The 22,898-nt window shown below is 47.6% G+C and overlaps 2 gene segments (V, D, J or C); both read right to left on the reverse strand.

The window, feature by feature from the left end:
• Positions 1-2,683: 2,683 nt before the first annotated feature.
• LOC134341569 (T cell receptor alpha variable 17-like) lies at positions 2,684-4,739 on the reverse strand. The segment is given in 2 exon segments: positions 2,684-4,303; positions 4,694-4,739. Coding segments are annotated over 2 exon segments (534 nt in total).
• Positions 4,740-15,682: 10,943 nt separating this feature from the next.
• On the reverse strand, positions 15,683-19,702 carry LOC134341570 (T cell receptor alpha variable 17-like). The segment is given in 2 exon segments: positions 15,683-19,266; positions 19,657-19,702. Coding segments are annotated over 2 exon segments (534 nt in total).
• Positions 19,703-22,898: the final 3,196 nt, after the last annotated feature.

A 22,898-nucleotide genomic window follows, 5' to 3' on the forward strand; every position in this document is an offset into this window, starting at 1 on the left:
GTTACTTGTACATTATATGTCAGTGATTTGGATAGTGGAGTTGATGGCTTTGTTGTAAAGTTTGCAGGCAACACCAAGGCAGGTGGAGGGGCAGGAAGGGTTAATGAGATAGGAGCAGAAGGACGAGGCAGATTCGGAAAATGGGCGTGGAAGTTACAGATTGAATACAGTGTCGGGAAGTGTACGGTCCTGCACTTTGGCAGACGATATGAAAGCGTTGCCTGTTTTCGAAATAGAGAGAAAATAGAAATATACATTGAGGCGCATCGAGATTTGGGATTCCCTAAAGGGTACTTTCCAGACCTCACCTGGAGTGTTATGGGCAGTTCTGGGCCTTTTATCTTAGAAAGTTCGTGCTGAAACTGGGGAGAGTTCAGAGGAGGTTCACGGAAATGATTGCGGAATTCAAAGGCCTGTCATATGAAGAGTGTTTGATGGCTCTGGGCCTGTATGCACTGGAATTCGGAAGAGGGAGCGGTGATCTGATTGAAGGACCTTGATAGAGTGGACGTGGAGAAGATGTTACCTATGGTGGGAGAGTATGATAGAGTATAGGGTGCACCACAACCTGGTATGGAAGTTATCCTGCCCAAGACCGGAAGAAGCGTCAGAAGATCGTGAACACAGCGCAGCACATCACACAAACCAATCTTCCATCATTGGACTCAGTTTACACCGCACGCTGTCGGAGCAGTGCTGCCAGGATAATCAAGGACACGACCCACTTAGCCAACACACTTTTCATCCATCTTCCCTCCGGGAGAAGGCTCAGGAGCTTGAAGACTCGTACGGCCAGATTTGGGAACAGCTTCTTTCCAACTGTGATAAGACTGCTGAACGGATCCTGACCCGGATCTGGGCCGTACCCTCCAAATATCCGGACCTGCCTCTCGGTTTTTTTGCACGACCTTACTTTCCATTTTTCCATTTTCTATTTATGATTTATAATTGAAAATTTTCATATTTACTAATTTTTACAATTTTTAATATTTAAGATCTGTAATCCAGGTGGTGGGAAGCGCAGAATCATATATTGCTGTGGTGATTGTACGTTCTAGTATCAATTCTTCGGGGACGATAAAGTATAAAGTATAAGTATAAGACAGAGGGCACAAACACAGAATGGAGGGGCGTCCTTTCAGAAAGGAGATGGGGAGGAATTTCTTTAGATAGAGAGTGGTGAGTTGGTGGACTTGTTTGTCACACGCAGATGAACATCTAAGGCAGATGTTGATAGATACTTGATTGGTCAGAGGATCAAGGGATACGGTGAGAAGGCTGAAGATTGGGGGTGAGATGGAAAATGGATGTTGAAATAGCGCTGCAGAATCGATGGGCCAGTGGCCTAATTCTGCTCCTGGACCTTACCGATTTATGGTCGGACACAGTGCCTGCGAAAATTACGCACCCCTCCTTGAAAGTTTTCATGTTTTTTTGTTTTACAACATTGAGTCGCTGTGGATGTAATTTGGATTATTTTGACACTGTACGACAGGAAATGATCGCTACAAAGTGATATAAATTAATTACAAACATGAAACAAAAAATAATTGATTGACCAAGTTTTTACCCCCTTCGAGTCAGTACGCAGTAGATGCCCCTTTGTCAGTAATTCCAGACTTGAGTCTGTGTTCATGGGTCTCGATCAGCTTTGCAGATGTGCACACTGTAATTTTTCCCTATTCTTCTTGTCAAAACTGCTCAAGATCTGTCAGATTGCATGGGGATCATGAGTGAACAGCCATTAACAAATCCAGCCAAAAATTCTCAATTAGATCGAGGTCTGGACTTTGACTTGGCCACTCCGGGACATTAACTTTGTTGCTTTCAATGCATTCCCTTGCAGCTTTGGCTTCGTGCTTGGGGTCACTGCTTTACTAGAAAACAAATCTCCTCCCAAGTCGCAGTTCTATTGCAGACTGCATCAGGTTTTCCTCCAGGATTTCCCTGTATTTTGCTGCATTCATTTTACCCTCTACCTTCACAAGCCTTCCAGGGCCTGCTGCAGTGAAGCATCCCCACAGCATGATGCAGCCACCGCCACGCTTCACGGTTAGGATGGTGTGCTTTTGATGATGTGGGCATTTGACCTACGCCAAACACAGCCGATGGCCAAAAAAGCTCAATTTTAGTTCCATCGGACGATCAAAACTTCTCCCAGTTGATTCAGAATCTCCCACAATCCTTCTGGCAAACTCTAGCCTTGATTTCATTTGAGATTCTTTTCAGCAATGGCTCGCTCTTTGACCTTCCCCCATAAAGCTGCGACTGGAGAAGAAAATCAGACGTTCAGGTTGTTAGCAAGTTAGCGTCAACATTGCGGGCTATGTTTGCTTGACCTGCCTCCTTTCCACCCTATCCAGACTGCCCTTTATTTGTCCTGACTCTTGTTTGACCGTATTTGCGCTTTCAACAATTCCGCGGAGGAACTGAGAGGGGCAGAAGGGCAGGATCCCTTTCCCGTCCCTGCGGTTACCTCTCTGTCCCTGTTCCTTGGCCGGGCCGGGCGGAGACGGTTGCTTTTGGTGCTCCGATGCCGCCCCCTGCTGTTGGTGCAAAGAAACACCCACTTTGTCAACTCCGCACAATTCGCCCAAGTTCTTCTCCCGGTCAGCCCACCTGTCTGTTCATTTTGATAAATTTATCTTTCCATGTATCTATATACATATCTATCTATCTTTCTATCTGTCTATTCATCTATCTGTCTGTCTATGTACCAATAATAATCTATCTCTTGCTCTCTCTATCTCTTTATCTATCTATCTGTCTATCTATCTATATTTGTCTATATATCAATTTATTTATCTATCTATCTACCTATCTGTCTGTCTGTCTCACTATCTATTTATCCATTTGTTTATCTAACTCTCCCTCTATCCATCTATCTATCTATGTACATATCTATCTATCTATTCATCTAGATATCAGTCCACCTACCAGTGATCGTCTCTCTCTCTCTCTCTCTAACTGTCTCCCTCTCGAGCTATCTATTTATCTGTCTATCTGTGTTTATTTCTCTCTCTAGATATCTGCCTATCTATATATCTAACTATCTAATTTATCTATCTATCTATCTATCTATATTATCTATCTGTCTGTCTCGCTTATTCTCTGTATATCTATCTGTCTTTCTCTGTTGTGGAGAAGGAGAGAGCGAGCGAGCGAGAGAGAGAGAGAGAGAGATTAGCAGACTTGGTGGAGGGCTGGATGCACGGAAAGTGCTTCAGATAGCCAGGTAAGCAGGTCACTGGGTATGATATCAGCGTCATTAGATACCTGCTGTACCCAACAGACTGCCCACTGAGTGTAGACTCATCGTCTTCTGCTGCTGTCGCCCATTCGCCTCAGTGTTCGACGTGTTGTGCGTTCAGAGACGCTCGTCTGCACACGGCTGTTGTAACGTTGAACTTTCCGGGTAACCGTCGCCTTCCAGTCACATTGAACCAGCCTGGCCTCTGTCTGCGGACGTCTCCCATGAAGAATTCGTCGACCAGCGCAGAAATGCCGCTCAGCGGATACGTATCAACTGTATCGCAGTGGAGTTAATTTGGCCTTCATCAACAGAAAAAGCCTCTTCCGTGTGAAAGTGAAAACAGATCTCTACAAAGTGATCTGTATTGTTTACAAATACAGGTAGTTGCTTCCATTTCCTTTTTAGCTGGGTCAGCACAACATTGTGGGCCGAAGGGCCTGTTTCTGTGTTGCCCGGTTCTACATCCGACGGAACTTGTTCGACCTGAATGCACTGTGTAATGATTTCATCTGCATGCACACAAAGCCTTTCACTACATCTCGGTGGCGTGACAATGATAAATCTATTCCAATCCTAGCCATGAGACGGAGAACACCTGCAGCAAAGTAAAAGGCCCCTTGGCCCACCCAGTTCCCGTTCTATACCTAGTTCCGATCTGCTCCCGGAACCTTGGCAGAGTTGCTCTGCAGGGAGACCTGTTGGAGTTTTTGTATTGGCGCCCAGTATCTCTACAACGCTGTGCGCCATCAGTAGTAGCGCAGAAATAGGTCGCCACGTCCGCGGCCTTCACGCTCTCTACCTGGAGGGTAGACTCCTTATTCTCCTTTGCCCTGGTGATGACGAACCCGCTCTTGAAGCCCTCCTCCAGCCGGGCCTCGCTGCTGAGATAGACGGACCCGATCAACGCCAGCCCGCCGGTGGACGGCTGGCGGTACCAGAGCATGTTCTCACGGAGCTGTCCCTTCTGAAGGCACTTCATCTCGGCCGTCGCCCCCAGGCGGACGCTGAGAGATCCCGGCCACTGGTCGATCTCATCGGCCCGGCAGACACCTGCATAGATAGAAGGGATAGGGGTTGGGAAAAAAACGTGATGGACGGCGATGGGTAGCGCTGCATACACTAACTACGCGCAAAAGGATTCATTTGGACACTCGCTCGGAGGCGAAGCGGTTCGCCTCACGGTATTAAAACGCCGGCAATCCGAGTTCAGTTCCCGCCTCTGACCGTGAGGAATTAGTCCGCGTGGGTTTCGTCCGGGCGGCCCCACATTCAGAAGACTGCCGGGTTATTGGGTTAATTAGTCGTTTTGGAGATGTCAATAGGTAGTTTGGGACGCACCACAGCTCAACGAGAAGTGAGAGTCGGAACCTGAAACGAGTTTTGGACACTTTGAGAGGTCGAAGCGCGGAACCGGAGAGCGAAGAGCGCGTCCTCACGTACACAGAGCCAGAGAGAAGATCGCGGCAGAGAGGCAGCGCGCAGGCATCATTGCTGCCGGGCCGAGGCGGGTTCTAGTCCTTCAGTTCGCTCGGCGGACTGAAAGGAAGGCGGGCGACATCGGAAGCCGAGGGCGGGTCGCGGGTTATCACCCCGCCCCTCCCTTTCCGAACCAGGGGGGTGGGGAGACACTCGTCGTGGTGCAGTCGAGCGGCCGCTACCGGGAATGAAGGGAGCCTTTACTCACTGGCTGCCAATGAGTACTGGTGTTCCACAGGGATCCGGGTTCGGACCAGTTACTTGTACATTATATGTCAGTGATTTGGATAGTGGAGTTGATGGCTTTGTTGTAAAGTTTGCAGGCAACACCAAGGCAGGTGGAGGGGCAGGAAGGGTTAATGAGATAGGAGCAGAAGGACGAGGCAGATTCGGAAAATGGGCGTGGAAGTTACAGATTGAATACAGTGTCGGGAAGTGTACGGTCCTGCACTTTGGCAGACGATATGAAAGCGTTGCCTGTTTTCGAAATAGAGAGAAAATAGAAATATACATTGAGGCCCGTCGAGATTTGGGATTCCCTAAAGGGTACTTTCCAGACCTCACCTGGAGTGTTATGGGCAGTTCTGGGCCTTTTATCTTAGAAAGTTCGTGCTGAAACTGGGGAGAGTTCAGAGGAGGTTCACGGAAATGATTGCGGAATTCAAAGGCCTGTCATATGAAGAGTGTTTGATGGCTCTGGGCCTGTATGCACTGGAATTCGGAAGAGGGAGCGGTGATCTGATTGAAGGACCTTGATAGAGTGGACGTGGAGAAGATGTTACCTATGGTGGGAGAGTATGATAGAGTATAGGGTGCACCACAACCTGGTATGGAAGTTATCCTGCCCAAGACCGGAAGAAGCGTCAGAAGATCGTGAACACAGCGCAGCACATCACACAAACCAATCTTCCATCATTGGACTCAGTTTACACCGCACGCTGTCGGAGCAGTGCTGCCAGGATAATCAAGGACACGACCCACTTAGCCAACACACTTTTCATCCATCTTCCCTCCGGGAGAAGGCTCAGGAGCTTGAAGATTCGTACGGCCAGATTTGGGAACAGCTTCTTTCCAACTGTGATAAGACTGCTGAACGGATCCTGACCCGGATCTGGGCCGTACCCTCCAAATATCCGGACCTGCCTCTCGGTTTTTTTGCACGACCTTACTTTCCATTTTTCCATTTTCTATTTATGATTTATAATTGAAAATTTTCATATTTACTAATTTTTACAATTTTTAATATTTAAGATCTGTAATCCAGGTGGTGGGAAGCGCAGAATCATATATTGCTGTGGTGATTGTACGTTCTAGTATCAATTCTTCGGGGACGATAAAGTATAAAGTATAAGTATAAGACAGAGGGCACAAACACAGAATGGAGGGGCGTCCTTTCAGAAAGGAGATGGGGAGGAATTTCTTTAGATAGAGAGTGGTGAGTTGGTGGACTTGTTTGTCACACGCAGATGAACATCTAAGGCAGATGTTGATAGATACTTGATTGGTCAGAGGATCAAGGGATACGGTGAGAAGGCTGAAGATTGGGGGTGAGATGGAAAATGGATGTTGAAATAGCGCTGCAGAATCGATGGGCCAGTGGCCTAATTCTGCTCCTGGACCTTACCGATTTATGGTCGGACACAGTGCCTGCGAAAATTACGCACCCCTCCTTGAAAGTTTTCATGTTTTTTTGTTTTACAACATTGAGTCGCTGTGGATGTAATTTGGATTATTTTGACACTGTACGACAGGAAATGATCGCTACAAAGTGATATAAATTAATTACAAACATGAAACAAAAAATAATTGATTGACCAAGTTTTTACCCCCTTCGAGTCAGTACGCAGTAGATGCCCCTTTGTCAGTAATTCCAGACTTGAGTCTGTGTTCATGGGTCTCGATCAGCTTTGCAGATGTGCACACTGTAATTTTTCCCTATTCTTCTTGTCAAAACTGCTCAAGATCTGTCAGATTGCATGGGGATCATGAGTGAACAGCCATTAACAAATCCAGCCAAAAATTCTCAATTAGATCGAGGTCTGGACTTTGACTTGGCCACTCCGGGACATTAACTTTGTTGCTTTCAATGCATTCCCTTGCAGCTTTGGCTTCGTGCTTGGGGTCACTGCTTTACTAGAAAACAAATCTCCTCCCAAGTCGCAGTTCTATTGCAGACTGCATCAGGTTTTCCTCCAGGATTTCCCTGTATTTTGCTGCATTCATTTTACCCTCTACCTTCACAAGCCTTCCAGGGCCTGCTGCAGTGAAGCATCCCCACAGCATGATGCAGCCACCGCCACGCTTCACGGTTAGGATGGTGTGCTTTTGATGATGTGGGCATTTGACCTACGCCAAACACAGCCGATGGCCAAAAAAGCTCAATTTTAGTTCCATCGGACGATCAAAACTTCTCCCAGTTGATTCAGAATCTCCCACAATCCTTCTGGCAAACTCTAGCCTTGATTTCATTTGAGATTCTTTTCAGCAATGGCTCGCTCTTTGACCTTCCCCCATAAAGCTGCGACTGGAGAAGAAAATCAGACGTTCAGGTTGTTAGCAAGTTAGCGTCAACATTGCGGGCTATGTTTGCTTGACCTGCCTCCTTTCCACCCTATCCAGACTGCCCTTTATTTGTCCTGACTCTTGTTTGACCGTATTTGCGCTTTCAACAATTCCGCGGAGGAACTGAGAGGGGCAGAAGGGCAGGATCCCTTTCCCGTCCCTGCGGTTACCTCTCTGTCCCTGTTCCTTGGCCGGGCCGGGCGGAGACGGTTGCTTTTGGTGCTCCGATGCCGCCCCCTGCTGTTGGTGCAAAGAAACACCCACTTTGTCAACTCCGCACAATTCGCCCAAGTTCTTACTCCCGGTCAGCCCACCTGTCTGTTCATTTTGATAAATTTATCTTTCCATGTATCTATATACATATCTATCTATCTTTCTATCTGTCTATTCATCTATCTGTCTGTCTATGTACCAATAATAATCTATCTCTTGCTCTCTCTATCTCTTTATCTATCTATCTGTCTATCTATCTATATTTGTCTATATATCAATTTATTTATCTATCTATCTACCTATCTGTCTGTCTGTCTCACTATCTATTTATCCATTTGTTTATCTAACTCTCCCTCTATCCATCTATCTATCTATGTACATATCTATCTATCTATTCATCTAGATATCAGTCCACCTACCAGTGATCGTCTCTCTCTCTCTCTCTCTAACTGTCTCCCTCTCGAGCTATCTATTTATCTGTCTATCTGTGTTTATTTCTCTCTCTAGATATCTGCCTATCTATATATCTAACTATCTAATTTATCTATCTATCTATCTATCTATATTATCTATCTGTCTGTCTCGCTTATTCTCTGTATATCTATCTGTCTTTCTCTGTTGTGGAGAAGGAGAGAGCGAGCGAGCGAGAGAGAGAGAGAGAGAGATTAGCAGACTTGGTGGAGGGCTGGATGCACGGAAAGTGCTTCAGATAGCCAGGTAAGCAGGTCACTGGGTATGATATCAGCGTCATTAGATACCTGCTGTACCCAACAGACTGCCCACTGAGTGTAGACTCATCGTCTTCTGCTGCTGTCGCCCATTCGCCTCAGTGTTCGACGTGTTGTGCGTTCAGAGACGCTCGTCTGCACACGGCTGTTGTAACGTTGAACTTTCCGGGTAACCGTCGCCTTCCAGTCACATTGAACCAGCCTGGCCTCTGTCTGCGGACGTCTCCCATGAAGAATTCGTCGACCAGCGCAGAAATGCCGCTCAGCGGATACGTATCAACTGTATCGCAGTGGAGTTAATTTGGCCTTCATCAACAGAAAAAGCCTCTTCCGTGTGAAAGTGAAAACAGATCTCTACAAAGTGATCTGTATTGTTTACAAATACAGGTAGTTGCTTCCATTTCCTTTTTAGCTGGGTCAGCACAACATTGTGGGCCGAAGGGCCTGTTTCTGTGTTGCCCGGTTCTACATCCGACGGAACTTGTTCGACCTGAATGCACTGTGTAATGATTTCATCTGCATGCACACAAAGCCTTTCACTACATCTCGGTGGCGTGACAATGATAAATCTATTCCAATCCTAGCCATGAGACGGAGAACACCTGCAGCAAAGTAAAAGGCCCCTTGGCCCACCCAGTTCCCGTTCTATACCTAGTTCCGATCTGCTCCCGGAACCTTGGCAGAGTTGCTCTGCAGGGAGACCTGTTGGAGTTTTTGTATTGGCGCCCAGTATCTCTACAACGCTGTGCGCCATCAGTAGTAGCGCAGAAATAGGTCGCCACGTCCGCGGCCTTCACGCTCTCTACCTGGAGGGTAGACTCCTTATTCTCCTTTGCCCTGGTGATGACGAACCCGCTCTTGAAGCCCTCCTCCAGCCGGGCCTCGCTGCTGAGATAGACGGACCCGATCAACGCCAGCCCGCCGGTGGACGGCTGGCGGTACCAGAGCATGTTCTCACGGAGCTGTCCCTTCTGAAGGCACTTCATCTCGGCCGTCGCCCCCAGGCGGACGCTGAGAGATCCCGGCCACTGGTCGATCTCATCGGCCCGGCAGACACCTGCATAGATAGAAGGGATAGGGGTTGGGAAAAAAACGTGATGGACGGCGATGGGTAGCGCTGCATACACTAACTACGCGCAAAAGGATTCATTTGGACACTCGCTCGGAGGCGAAGCGGTTCGCCTCACGGTATTAAAACGCCGGCAATCCGAGTTCAGTTCCCGCCTCTGACCGTGAGGAATTAGTCCGCGTGGGTTTCGTCCGGGCGGCCCCACATTCAGAAGACTGCCGGGTTATTGGGTTAATTAGTCGTTTTGGAGATGTCAATAGGTAGTTTGGGACGCACCACAGCTCAACGAGAAGTGAGAGTCGGAACCTGAAACGAGTTTTGGACACTTTGAGAGGTCGAAGCGCGGAACCGGAGAGCGAAGAGCGCGTCCTCACGTACACAGAGCCAGAGAGAAGATCGCGGCAGAGAGGCAGCGCGCAGGCATCATTGCTGCCGGGCCGAGGCGGGTTCTAGTCCTTCAGTTCGCTCGGCGGACTGAAAGGAAGGCGGGCGACATCGGAAGCCGAGGGCGGGTCGCGGGTTATCACCCCGCCCCTCCCTTTCCGAACCAGGGGGGTGGGGAGACACTCGTCGTGGTGCAGTCGAGCGGCCGCTACCGGGAATGAAGGGAGCCTTTACTCACTGGCTGCCAATGAGTACTGGTGTTCCACAGGGATCCGGGTTCGGACCAGTTACTTGTACATTATATGTCAGTGATTTGGATAGTGGAGTTGATGGCTTTGTTGTAAAGTTTGCAGGCAACACCAAGGCAGGTGGAGGGGCAGGAAGGGTTAATGAGATAGGAGCAGAAGGACGAGGCAGATTCGGAAAATGGGCGTGGAAGTTACAGATTGAATACAGTGTCGGGAAGTGTACGGTCCTGCACTTTGGCAGACGATATGAAAGCGTTGCCTGTTTTCGAAATAGAGAGAAAATAGAAATATACATTGAGGCCCGTCGAGATTTGGGATTCCCTAAAGGGTACTTTCCAGACCTCACCTGGAGTGTTATGGGCAGTTCTGGGCCTTTTATCTTAGAAAGTTCGTGCTGAAACTGGGGAGAGTTCAGAGGAGGTTCACGGAAATGATTGCGGAATTCAAAGGCCTGTCATATGAAGAGTGTTTGATGGCTCTGGGCCTGTATGCACTGGAATTCGGAAGAGGGAGCGGTGATCTGATTGAAGGACCTTGATAGAGTGGACGTGGAGAAGATGTTACCTATGGTGGGAGAGTATGATAGAGTATAGGGTGCACCACAACCTGGTATGGAAGTTATCCTGCCCAAGACCGGAAGAAGCGTCAGAAGATCGTGAACACAGCGCAGCACATCACACAAACCAATCTTCCATCATTGGACTCAGTTTACACCGCACGCTGTCGGAGCAGTGCTGCCAGGATAATCAAGGACACGACCCACTCAGCCAACACACTTTTCATCCATCTTCCCTCCGGGAGAAGGCTCAGGAGCTTGAAGACTCGTACAGCCAGATTTGGGAACAGCTTCTTTCCAACTGTGATAAGACTGCTGAACGGATCCTGACCCGGATCTGGGCCGTACCCTCCAAATATCCGGACCTGCCTCTCGGTTTTTTTGCACGACCTTACTTTCCATTTTTCCATTTTCTATTTATGATTTATAATTGGAAATTTTCATATTTACTAATTTTTACAATTTTTAATATTTAAGATCTGTAATCCAGGTGGTGGGAAGCGCAGAATCATATATTGCTGTGGTGATTGTACGTTCTAGTATCAATCCTTTGGGGACGATAAAGTATAAAGTATAAGTATAAGACAGAGGGCACAAACACAGAATGGAGGGGCGTCCTTTCAGAAAGGAGATGGGGAGGAATTTCTTTAGATAGAGAGTGGTGAGTTGGTGGACTTGTTTGTCACACGCAGATGAACATCTAAGGCAGATGTTGATAGATACTTGATTGGTCAGAGGATCAAGGGATACGGTGAGAAGGCTGAAGATTGGGGGTGAGATGGAAAATGGATGTTGAAATAGCGCTGCAGAATCGATGGGCCAGTGGCCTAATTCTGCTCCTGGACCTTACCGATTTATGGTCGGACACAGTGCCTGCGAAAATTACGCACCCCTCCTTGAAAGTTTTCATGTTTTTTTGTTTTACAACATTGAGTCGCTGTGGATGTAATTTGGATTATTTTGACACTGTACGACAGGAAATGATCGCTACAAAGTGATATAAATTAATTACAAACATGAAACAAAAAATAATTGATTGACCAAGTTTTTACCCCCTTCGAGTCAGTACGCAGTAGATGCCCCTTTGTCAGTAATTCCAGACTTGAGTCTGTGTTCATGGGTCTCGATCAGCTTTGCAGATGTGCACACTGTAATTTTTCCCTATTCTTCTTGTCAAAACTGCTCAAGATCTGTCAGATTGCATGGGGATCATGAGTGAACAGCCATTAACAAATCCAGCCAAAAATTCTCAATTAGATCGAGGTCTGGACTTTGACTTGGCCACTCCGGGACATTAACTTTGTTGCTTTCAATGCATTCCCTTGCAGCTTTGGCTTCGTGCTTGGGGTCACTGCTTTACTAGAAAACAAATCTCCTCCCAAGTCGCAGTTCTATTGCAGACTGCATCAGGTTTTCCTCCAGGATTTCCCTGTATTTTGCTGCATTCATTTTACCCTCTACCTTCACAAGCCTTCCAGGGCCTGCTGCAGTGAAGCATCCCCACAGCATGATGCAGCCACCGCCACGCTTCACGGTTAGGATGGTGTGCTTTTGATGATGTGGGCATTTGACCTACGCCAAACACAGCCGATGGCCAAAAAAGCTCAATTTTAGTTCCATCGGACGATCAAAACTTCTCCCAGTTGATTCAGAATCTCCCACAATCCTTCTGGCAAACTCTAGCCTTGATTTCATTTGAGATTCTTTTCAGCAATGGCTCGCTCTTTGACCTTCCCCCATAAAGCTGCGACTGGAGAAGAAAATCAGACGTTCAGGTTGTTAGCAAGTTAGCGTCAACATTGCGGGCTTTGTTTGCTTGACCTGCCTCCTTTCCACCCTATCCAGACTGCCCTTTATTTGTCCTGACTCTTGTTTGACCGTATTTGCGCTTTCAACAATTCCGCGGAGGAACTGAGAGGGGCAGAAGGGCAGGATCCCTTTCCCGTCCCTGCGGTTACCTCTCTGTCCCTGTTCCTTGGCCGGGCCGGGCGGAGACGGTTGCTTTTGGTGCTCCGATGCCGCCCCCTGCTGTTGGTGCAAAGAAACACCCACTTTGTCAACTCCGCACAATTCGCCCAAGTTCTTACTCCCGGTCAGCCCACCTGTCTGTTCATTTTGATAAATTTATCTTTCCATGTATCTATATACATATCTATCTATCTTTCTATCTGTCTATTCATCTATCTGTCTGTCTATGTACCAATAATAATCTATCTCTTGCTCTCTCTATCTCTTTATCTATCTATCTGTCTATCTATCTATATTTGTCTATATATCAATTTATTTATCTATCTATCTACCTATCTGTCTGTCTGTCTCACTATCTATTTATCCATTTGTTTATCTAACTCTCCCTCTATCCATCTATCTATCTAAGTACATATCTATCTATCTATTCATCTTGATATCAGTCCACCTACCAGTGATCGTCTCTCTCTCTCTCTCTCTAACTGTCTCCCTCTCGAGCTATCTATTTATTCTGTCTATCTGTGTTTATTTCTCTCTCTAGATATCTGCCTATCTATATATCTAACTATCTAATTTATCTATCTATCTATCTATCTATATTATCTATCTGTCTGTCTCGCTTATTCTCTGTATATCTATCTGTCTTTCTCTGTTGTGGAGAAGGAGAGAGCGAGCGAGCGAAAGAGAGAGAGAGAGAGATTAGCAGACTTGGTGGAGGGCTGGATGCACGGAAAGTGCTTCAGATAGCCAGGTAAGCAGGTCACTGGGTATGATATCAGCGTCATTAGATACCTGCTGTACCCAACAGACTGCCCACTGAGTGTAGACTCATCGTCTTCTGCTGCTGTCGCCCATTCGCCTCAGTGTTCGACGTGTTGTGCGTTCAGAGACGCTCGTCTGCACACGGCTGTTGTAACGTTGAACTTTCCGGGTAACCGTCGCCTTCCAGTCACATTGAACCAGCCTGGCCTCTGTCTGCGGACGTCTCCCATGAAGAATTCGTCGACCAGCGCAGAAATGCCGCTCAGCGGATACGTATCAACTGTATCGCAGTGGAGTTAATTTGGCCTTCATCAACAGAAAAAGCCTCTTCCGTGTGAAAGTGAAAACAGATCTCTACAAAGTGATCTGTATTGTTTACAAATACAGGTAGTTGCTTCCATTTCCTTTTTAGCTGGGTCAGCACAACATTGTGGGCCGAAGGGCCTGTTTCTGTGTTGCCCGGTTCTACATCCGACGGAACTTGTTCGACCTGAATGCACTGTGTAATGATTTCATCTGCATGCACACAAAGCCTTTCACTACATCTCGGTGGCGTGACAATGATAAATCTATTCCAATCCTAGCCATGAGACGGAGAACACCTGCAGCAAAGTAAAAGGCCCCTTGGCCCACCCAGTTCCCGTTCTATACCTAGTTCCGATCTGCTCCCGGAACCTTGGCAGAGTTGCTCTGCAGGGAGACCTGTTGGAGTTTTTGTATTGGCGCCCAGTATCTCTACAACGCTGTGCGCCATCAGTAGTAGCGCAGAAATAGGTCGCCACGTCCGCGGCCTTCACGCTCTCTACCTGGAGGGTAGACTCCTTATTCTCCTTTGCCCTGGTGATGACGAACCCGCTCTTGAAGCCCTCCTCCAGCCGGGCCTCGCTGCTGAGATAGACGGACCCGATCAACGCCAGCCCGCCGGTGGACGGCTGGCAGTACCAGAGCATGTTCTCACGGAGCTGTCCCTTCTGAAGGCACTTCATCTCGGCCGTCGCCCCCAGGCGGACGCTGAGAGATCCCGGCCACTGGTCGATCTCATCGGCCCGGCAGACACCTGCATAGATAGAAGGGATAGGGGTTGGGAAAAAAACGTGATGGACGGCGATGGGTAGCGCTGCATACACTAACTACGCGCAAAAGGATTCATTTGGACACTCGCTCGGAGGCGAAGCGGTTCGCCTCACGGTATTAAAACGCCGGCAATCCGAGTTCAGTTCCCGCTTCTGACCGTGAGGAATTAGTCCGCGTGGGTTTCGTCCGGGCGGCCCCACATTCAGAAGACTGCCGGGTTATTGGGTTAATTAGTCGTTTTGGAGATGTCATCGGGCAGTTTGGGACGCACCGCAGCTCAACGAGAAGTGAGAGTCGGAACCTGAAACGAGTTTTGGACACTTTGAGAGGTCGAAGCGCGGAACCGGAGAGCGAATAGCGCGTCCTCACGTACACAGAGCCAGAGAGAAGATCGCGGCAGAGAGGCAGCGCGCAGGCATCATTGCTGCCGGGCCGAGGCGGGTTCTAGTCCTTCAGTTCGCTCGGCGGACTGAAAGGAAGGCGGGCGACATCGGAAGCCGAGGGCGGGTCGCGGGTTATCACCCCGCCCCTCCCTTTCCGAACCAGGGGGGTGGGGAGACACTCGTCGTGGTGCAGTCGAGCGGCCGCTACCGGGAATGAAGGGAGCTTTTTCTCACTGGCTGCCAATGAGTACTGGTGTTCCACAGGGATCCGGGTTCGGACCAGTTACTTGTACATTATATGTCAGTGATTTGGATAGTGGAGTTGATGGCTTTGTTGTAAAGTTTGCAGGCAACACCAAGGCAGGTGGAGGGGCAGGAAGGGTTAATGAGATAGGAGCAGAAGGACGAGGCAGATTCGGAAAATGGGCGTGGAAGTTACAGATTGAATACAGTGTCGGGAAGTGTACGGTCCTGCACTTTGGCAGACGATATGAAAGCGTTGCCTGTTTTCGAAATAGAGAGAAAATAGAAATATACATTGAGGCCCGTCGAGATTTGGGATTCCCTAAAGGGTACTTTCCAGACCTCACCTGGAGTGTTATGGGCAGTTCTGGGCCTTTTATCTTAGAAAGTTCGTGCTGAAACTGGGGAGAGTTCAGAGGAGGTTCACGGAAATGATTGCGGAATTCAAAGGCCTGTCATATGAAGAGTGTTTGATGGCTCTGGGCCTGTATGCACTGGAATTCGGAAGAGGGAGCGGTGATCTGATTGAAGGACCTTGATAGAGTGGACGTGGAGAAGATGTTACCTATGGTGGGAGAGTATGATAGAGTATAGGGTGCACCACAACCTGGTATGGAAGTTATCCTGCCCAAGACCGGAAGAAGCGTCAGAAGATCATGAACACAGCGCAGCACATCACACAAACCAATCTTCCATCATTGGACTCAGTTTACACCGCACGCTGTCGGAGCAGTGCTGCCAGGATAATCAAGGACACGACCCACTTAGCCAACACACTTTTCATCCATCTTCCCTCCGGGAGAAGGCTCAGGAGCTTGAAGACTCGTACGGCCAGATTTGGGAACAGCTTCTTTCCAACTGTGATAAGACTGCTGAACGGATCCTGACCCGGATCTGGGCCGTACCCTCCAAATATCCGGACCTGCCTCTCGGTTTTTTTGCACGACCTTACTTTCCATTTTTCCATTTTCTATTTATGATTTATAATTGAAAATTTTCATATTTACTAATTTTTACAATTTTTAATATTTAAGATCTGTAATCCAGGTGGTGGGAAGCGCAGAATCATATATTGCTGTGGTGATTGTACGTTCTAGTATCAATTCTTCGGGGACGATAAAGTATAAAGTATAAGTATAAGACAGAGGGCACAAACACAGAATGGAGGGGCGTCCTTTCAGAAAGGAGATGGGGAGGAATTTCTTTAGATAGAGAGTGGTGAGTTGGTGGACTTGTTTGTCACACGCAGATGAACATCTAAGGCAGATGTTGATAGATACTTGATTGGTCAGAGGATCAAGGGATACGGTGAGAAGGCTGAAGATTGGGGGTGAGATGGAAAATGGATGTTGAAATAGCGCTGCAGAATCGATGGGCCAGTGGCCTAATTCTGCTCCTGGACCTTACCGATTTATGGTCGGACACAGTGCCTGCGAAAATTACGCACCCCTCCTTGAAAGTTTTCATGTTTTTTTGTTTTACAACATTGAGTCGCTGTGGATGTAATTTGGATTATTTTGACACTGTACGACAGGAAATGATCGCTACAAAGTGATATAAATTAATTACAAACATGAAACAAAAAATAATTGATTGACCAAGTTTTTACCCCCTTCGAGTCAGTACGCAGTAGATGCCCCTTTGTCAGTAATTCCAGACTTGAGTCTGTGTTCATGGGTCTCGATCAGCTTTGCAGATGTGCACACTGTAATTTTTCCCTATTCTTCTTGTCAAAACTGCTCAAGATCTGTCAGATTGCATGGGGATCATGAGTGAACAGCCATTAACAAATCCAGCCAAAAATTCTCAATTAGATCGAGGTCTGGACTTTGACTTGGCCACTCCGGGACATTAACTTTGTTGCTTTCAATGCATTCCCTTGCAGCTTTGGCTTCGTGCTTGGGGTCACTGCTTTACTAGAAAACAAATCTCCTCCCAAGTCGCAGTTCTATTGCAGACTGCATCAGGTTTTCCTCCAGGATTTCCCTGTATTTTGCTGCATTCATTTTACCCTCTACCTTCACAAGCCTTCCAGGGCCTGCTGCAGTGAAGCATCCCCACAGCATGATGCAGCCACCGCCACGCTTCACGGTTAGGATGGTGTGCTTTTGATGATGTGGGCATTTGACCTACGCCAAACACAGCCGATGGCCAAAAAAGCTCAATTTTAGTTCCATCGGACGATCAAAACTTCTCCCAGTTGATTCAGAATCTCCCACAATCCTTCTGGCAAACTCTAGCCTTGATTTCATTTGAGATTCTTTTCAGCAATGGCTCGCTCTTTGACCTTCCCCCATAAAGCTGCGACTGGAGAAGAAAATCAGACGTTCAGGTTGTTAGCAAGTTAGCGTCAACATTGCGGGCTATGTTTGCTTGACCTGCCTCCTTTCCACCCTATCCAGACTGCCCTTTATTTGTCCTGACTCTTGTTTGACCGTATTTGCGCTTTCAACAATTCCGCGGAGGAACTGAGAGGGGCAGAAGGGCAGGATCCCTTTCCCGTCCCTGCGGTTACCTCTCTGTCCCTGTTCCTTGGCCGGGCCGGGCGGAGACGGTTGCTTTTGGTGCTCCGATGCCGCCCCCTGCTGTTGGTGCAAAGAAACACCCACTTTGTCAACTCCGCACAATTCGCCCAAGTTCTTACTCCCGGTCAGCCCACCTGTCTGTTCATTTTGATAAATTTATCTTTCCATGTATCTATATACATATCTATCTATCTTTCTATCTGTCTATTCATCTATCTGTCTGTCTATGTACCAATAATAATCTATCTCTTGCTCTCTCTATCTCTTTATCTATCTATCTGTCTATCTATCTATATTTGTCTATATATCAATTTATTTATCTATCTATCTACCTATCTGTCTGTCTGTCTCACTATCTATTTATCCATTTGTTTATCTAACTCTCCCTCTATCCATCTATCTATCTATGTACATATCTATCTATCTATTCATCTAGATATCAGTCCACCTACCAGTGATCGTCTCTCTCTCTCTCTCTCTAACTGTCTCCCTCTCGAGCTATCTATTTATCTGTCTATCTGTGTTTATTTCTCTCTCTAGATATCTGCCTATCTATATATCTAACTATCTAATTTATCTATCTATCTATCTATCTATCTATATTATCTATCTGTCTGTCTCGCTTATTCTCTGTATATCTATCTGTCTTTCTCTGTTGTGGAGAAGGAGAGAGCGAGCGAGCGAGAGAGAGAGAGAGAGAGATTAGCAGACTTGGTGGAGGGCTGGATGCACGGAAAGTGCTTCAGATAGCCAGGTAAGCAGGTCACTGGGTATGATATCAGCGTCATTAGATACCTGCTGTACCCAACAGACTGCCCACTGAGTGTAGACTCATCGTCTTCTGCTGCTGTCGCCCATTCGCCTCAGTGTTCGACGTGTTGTGCGTTCAGAGACGCTCGTCTGCACACGGCTGTTGTAACGTTGAACTTTCCGGGTAACCGTCGCCTTCCAGTCACATTGAACCAGCCTGGCCTCTGTCTGCGGACGTCTCCCATGAAGAATTCGTCGACCAGCGCAGAAATGCCGCTCAGCGGATACGTATCAACTGTATCGCAGTGGAGTTAATTTGGCCTTCATCAACAGAAAAAGCCTCTTCCGTGTGAAAGTGAAAACAGATCTCTACAAAGTGATCTGTATTGTTTACAAATACAGGTAGTTGCTTCCATTTCCTTTTTAGCTGGGTCAGCACAACATTGTGGGCCGAAGGGCCTGTTTCTGTGTTGCCCGGTTCTACATCCGACGGAACTTGTTCGACCTGAATGCACTGTGTAATGATTTCATCTGCATGCACACAAAGCCTTTCACTACATCTCGGTGGCGTGACAATGATAAATCTATTCCAATCCTAGCCATGAGACGGAGAACACCTGCAGCAAAGTAAAAGGCCCCTTGGCCCACCCAGTTCCCGTTCTATACCTAGTTCCGATCTGCTCCCGGAACCTTGGCAGAGTTGCTCTGCAGGGAGACCTGTTGGAGTTTTTGTATTGGCGCCCAGTATCTCTACAACGCTGTGCGCCATCAGTAGTAGCGCAGAAATAGGTCGCCACGTCCGCGGCCTTCACGCTCTCTACCTGGAGGGTAGACTCCTTATTCTCCTTTGCCCTGGTGATGACGAACCCGCTCTTGAAGCCCTCCTCCAGCCGGGCCTCGCTGCTGAGATAGACGGACCCGATCAACGCCAGCCCGCCGGTGGACGGCTGGCGGTACCAGAGCATGTTCTCACGGAGCTGTCCCTTCTGAAGGCACTTCATCTCGGCCGTCGCCCCCAGGCGGACGCTGAGAGATCCCGGCCACTGGTCGATCTCATCGGCCCGGCAGACACCTGCATAGATAGAAGGGATAGGGGTTGGGAAAAAAACGTGATGGACGGCGATGGGTAGCGCTGCATACACTAACTACGCGCAAAAGGATTCATTTGGACACTCGCTCGGAGGCGAAGCGGTTCGCCTCACGGTATTAAAACGCCGGCAATCCGAGTTCAGTTCCCGCTTCTGACCGTGAGGAATTAGTCCGCGTGGGTTTCGTCCGGGCGGCCCCACATTCAGAAGACTGCCGGGTTATTGGGTTAATTAGTCGTTTTGGAGATGTCATCGGGCAGTTTGGGACGCACCGCAGCTCAACGAGAAGTGAGAGTCGGAACCTGAAACGAGTTTTGGACACTTTGAGAGGTCGAAGCGCGGAACCGGAGAGCGAAGAGCGCGTCCTCACGTACACAGAGCCAGAGAGAAGATCGCGGCAGAGAGGCAGCGCGCAGGCATCATTGCTGCCGGGCCGAGGCGGGTTCTAGTCCTTCAGTTCGCTCGGCGGACTGAAAGGAAGGCGGGCGACATCGGAAGCCGAGGGCGGGTCGCGGGTTATCACCCCGCCCCTCCCTTTCCGAACCAGGGGGGTGGGGAGACACTCGTCGTGGTGCAGTCGAGCGGCCGCTACCGGGAATGAAGGGAGCTTTTTCTCACTGGCTGCCAATGAGTACTGGTGTTCCACAGGGATCCGGGTTCGGACCAGTTACTTGTACATTATATGTCAGTGATTTGGATAGTGGAGTTGATGGCTTTGTTGTAAAGTTTGCAGGCAACACCAAGGCAGGTGGAGGGGCAGGAAGGGTTAATGAGATAGGAGCAGAAGGACGAGGCAGATTCGGAAAATGGGCGTGGAAGTTACAGATTGAATACAGTGTCGGGAAGTGTACGGTCCTGCACTTTGGCAGACGATATGAAAGCGTTGCCTGTTTTCGAAATAGAGAGAAAATAGAAATATACATTGAGGCGCATCGAGATTTGGGATTCCCTAAAGGGTACTTTCCAGACCTCACCTGGAGTGTTATGGGCAGTTCTGGGCCTTTTATCTTAGAAAGTTCGTGCTGAAACTGGGGAGAGTTCAGAGGAGGTTCACGGAAATGATTGCGGAATTCAAAGGCCTGTCATATGAAGAGTGTTTGATGGCTCTGGGCCTGTATGCACTGGAATTCGGAAGAGGGAGCGGTGATCTGATTGAAGGACCTTGATAGAGTGGACGTGGAGAAGATGTTACCTATGGTGGGAGAGTATGATAGAGTATAGGGTGCACCACAACCTGGTATGGAAGTTATCCTGCCCAAGACCGGAAGAAGCGTCAGAAGATCGTGAACACAGCGCAGCACATCACACAAACCAATCTTCCATCATTGGACTCAGTTTACACCGCACGCTGTCGGAGCAGTGCTGCCAGGATAATCAAGGACACGACCCACTTAGCCAACACACTTTTCATCCATCTTCCCTCCGGGAGAAGGCTCAGGAGCTTGAAGACTCGTACGGCCAGATTTGGGAACAGCTTCTTTCCAACTGTGATAAGACTGCTGAACGGATCCTGACCCGGATCTGGGCCGTACCCTCCAAATATCCGGACCTGCCTCTCGGTTTTTTTGCACGACCTTACTTTCCATTTTTCCATTTTCTATTTATGATTTATAATTGAAAATTTTCATATTTACTAATTTTTACAATTTTTAATATTTAAGATCTGTAATCCAGGTGGTGGGAAGCGCAGAATCATATATTGCTGTGGTGATTGTACGTTCTAGTATCAATTCTTCGGGGACGATAAAGTATAAAGTATAAGTATAAGACAGAGGGCACAAACACAGAATGGAGGGGCGTCCTTTCAGAAAGGAGATGGGGAGGAATTTCTTTAGATAGAGAGTGGTGAGTTGGTGGACTTGTTTGTCACACGCAGATGAACATCTAAGGCAGATGTTGATAGATACTTGATTGGTCAGAGGATCAAGGGATACGGTGAGAAGGCTGAAGATTGGGGGTGAGATGGAAAATGGATGTTGAAATAGCGCTGCAGAATCGATGGGCCAGTGGCCTAATTCTGCTCCTGGACCTTACCGATTTATGGTCGGACACAGTGCCTGCGAAAATTACGCACCCCTCCTTGAAAGTTTTCATGTTTATTTGTTTTACAACATTGAGTCGCTGTGGATGTAATTTGGATTATTTTGACACTGTACGACAGGAAATGATCGCTACAAAGTGATCTAAATTAATTACAAACATGAAACAAAAAATAATTGATTGACCAAGTTTTTACCCCCTTCGAGTCAGTACGCAGTAGATGCCCCTTTGTCAGTAATTCCAGACTTGAGTCTGTGTTCATGGGTCTCGATCAGCTTTGCAGATGTGCACACTGTAATTTTTCCCTATTCTTCTTGTCAAAACTGCTCAAGATCTGTCAGATTGCATGGGGATCATGAGTGAACAGCCATTAACAAATCCAGCCAAAAATTCTCAATTAGATCGAGGTCTGGACTTTGACTTGGCCACTCCGGGACATTAACTTTGTTGCTTTCAATGCATTCCCTTGCAGCTTTGGCTTCGTGCTTGGGGTCACTGCTTTACTAGAAAACAAATCTCCTCCCAAGTCGCAGTTCTATTGCAGACTGCATCAGGTTTTCCTCCAGGATTTCCCTGTATTTTGCTGCATTCATTTTACCCTCTACCTTCACAAGCCTTCCAGGGCCTGCTGCAGTGAAGCATCCCCACAGCATGATGCAGCCACCACCACGCTTCACGGTTAGGATGGTGTGCTTTTGATGATGTGGGCATTTGACCTACGCCAAACACAGCCGATGGCCAAAAAAGCTCAATTTTAGTTCCATCGGACGATCAAAACTTCTCCCAGTTGATTCAGAATCTCCCACAATCCTTCTGGCAAACTCTAGCCTTGATTTCATTTGAGATTCTTTTCAGCAATGGCTCGCTCTTTGACCTTCCCCCATAAAGCTGCGACTGGAGAAGAAAATCAGACGTTCAGGTTGTTAGCAAGTTAGCGTCAACATTGCGGGCTATGTTTGCTTGACCTGCCTCCTTTCCACCCTATCCAGACTGCCCTTTATTTGTCCTGACTCTTGTTTGACCGTATTTGCGCTTTCAACAATTCCGCGGAGGAACTGAGAGGGGCAGAAGGGCAGGATCCCTTTCCCGTCCCTGCGGTTACCTCTCTGTCCCTGTTCCTTGGCCGGGCGGAGACGGTTGCATTTGGTGCTCCGATGCCGCCCCCTGCTGTTGGTGCAAAGAAACACCCACTTTGTCAACTCCGCACAATTCGCCCAAGTTCTTACTCCCGGTCAGCCCACCTGTCTGTTCATTTTGATCAATTTATCTTTCCATGTATCTATATGCATATCTATCTATCTTTCTATCTGTCTATTCATCTATCTGTCTGTCTATCTACCTATAAAAATCTATCTCTTGCTCTCTCTAACTATCTCTTTATCTATCTATCTATCTGTCTATCTATCTATCTATCTATCAATCTATCTATCTATATTTGTCTATATATCAATTTATTTATCTATCTATCTACCTATCCGTCTGTCTGTCTCTCTATCTATCTATCCATTTGTTTATCTAACTCTCCCTCTATCCATCTATCTATCTATCTACATATCCATCTATCTACTCATCTAGA

This window comes from Mobula hypostoma, unplaced genomic scaffold, assembly GCF_963921235.1.
Source record: "Mobula hypostoma unplaced genomic scaffold, sMobHyp1.1 scaffold_36, whole genome shotgun sequence".
Taxonomy (NCBI): Eukaryota; Metazoa; Chordata; class Chondrichthyes; order Myliobatiformes; family Myliobatidae; genus Mobula; species Mobula hypostoma.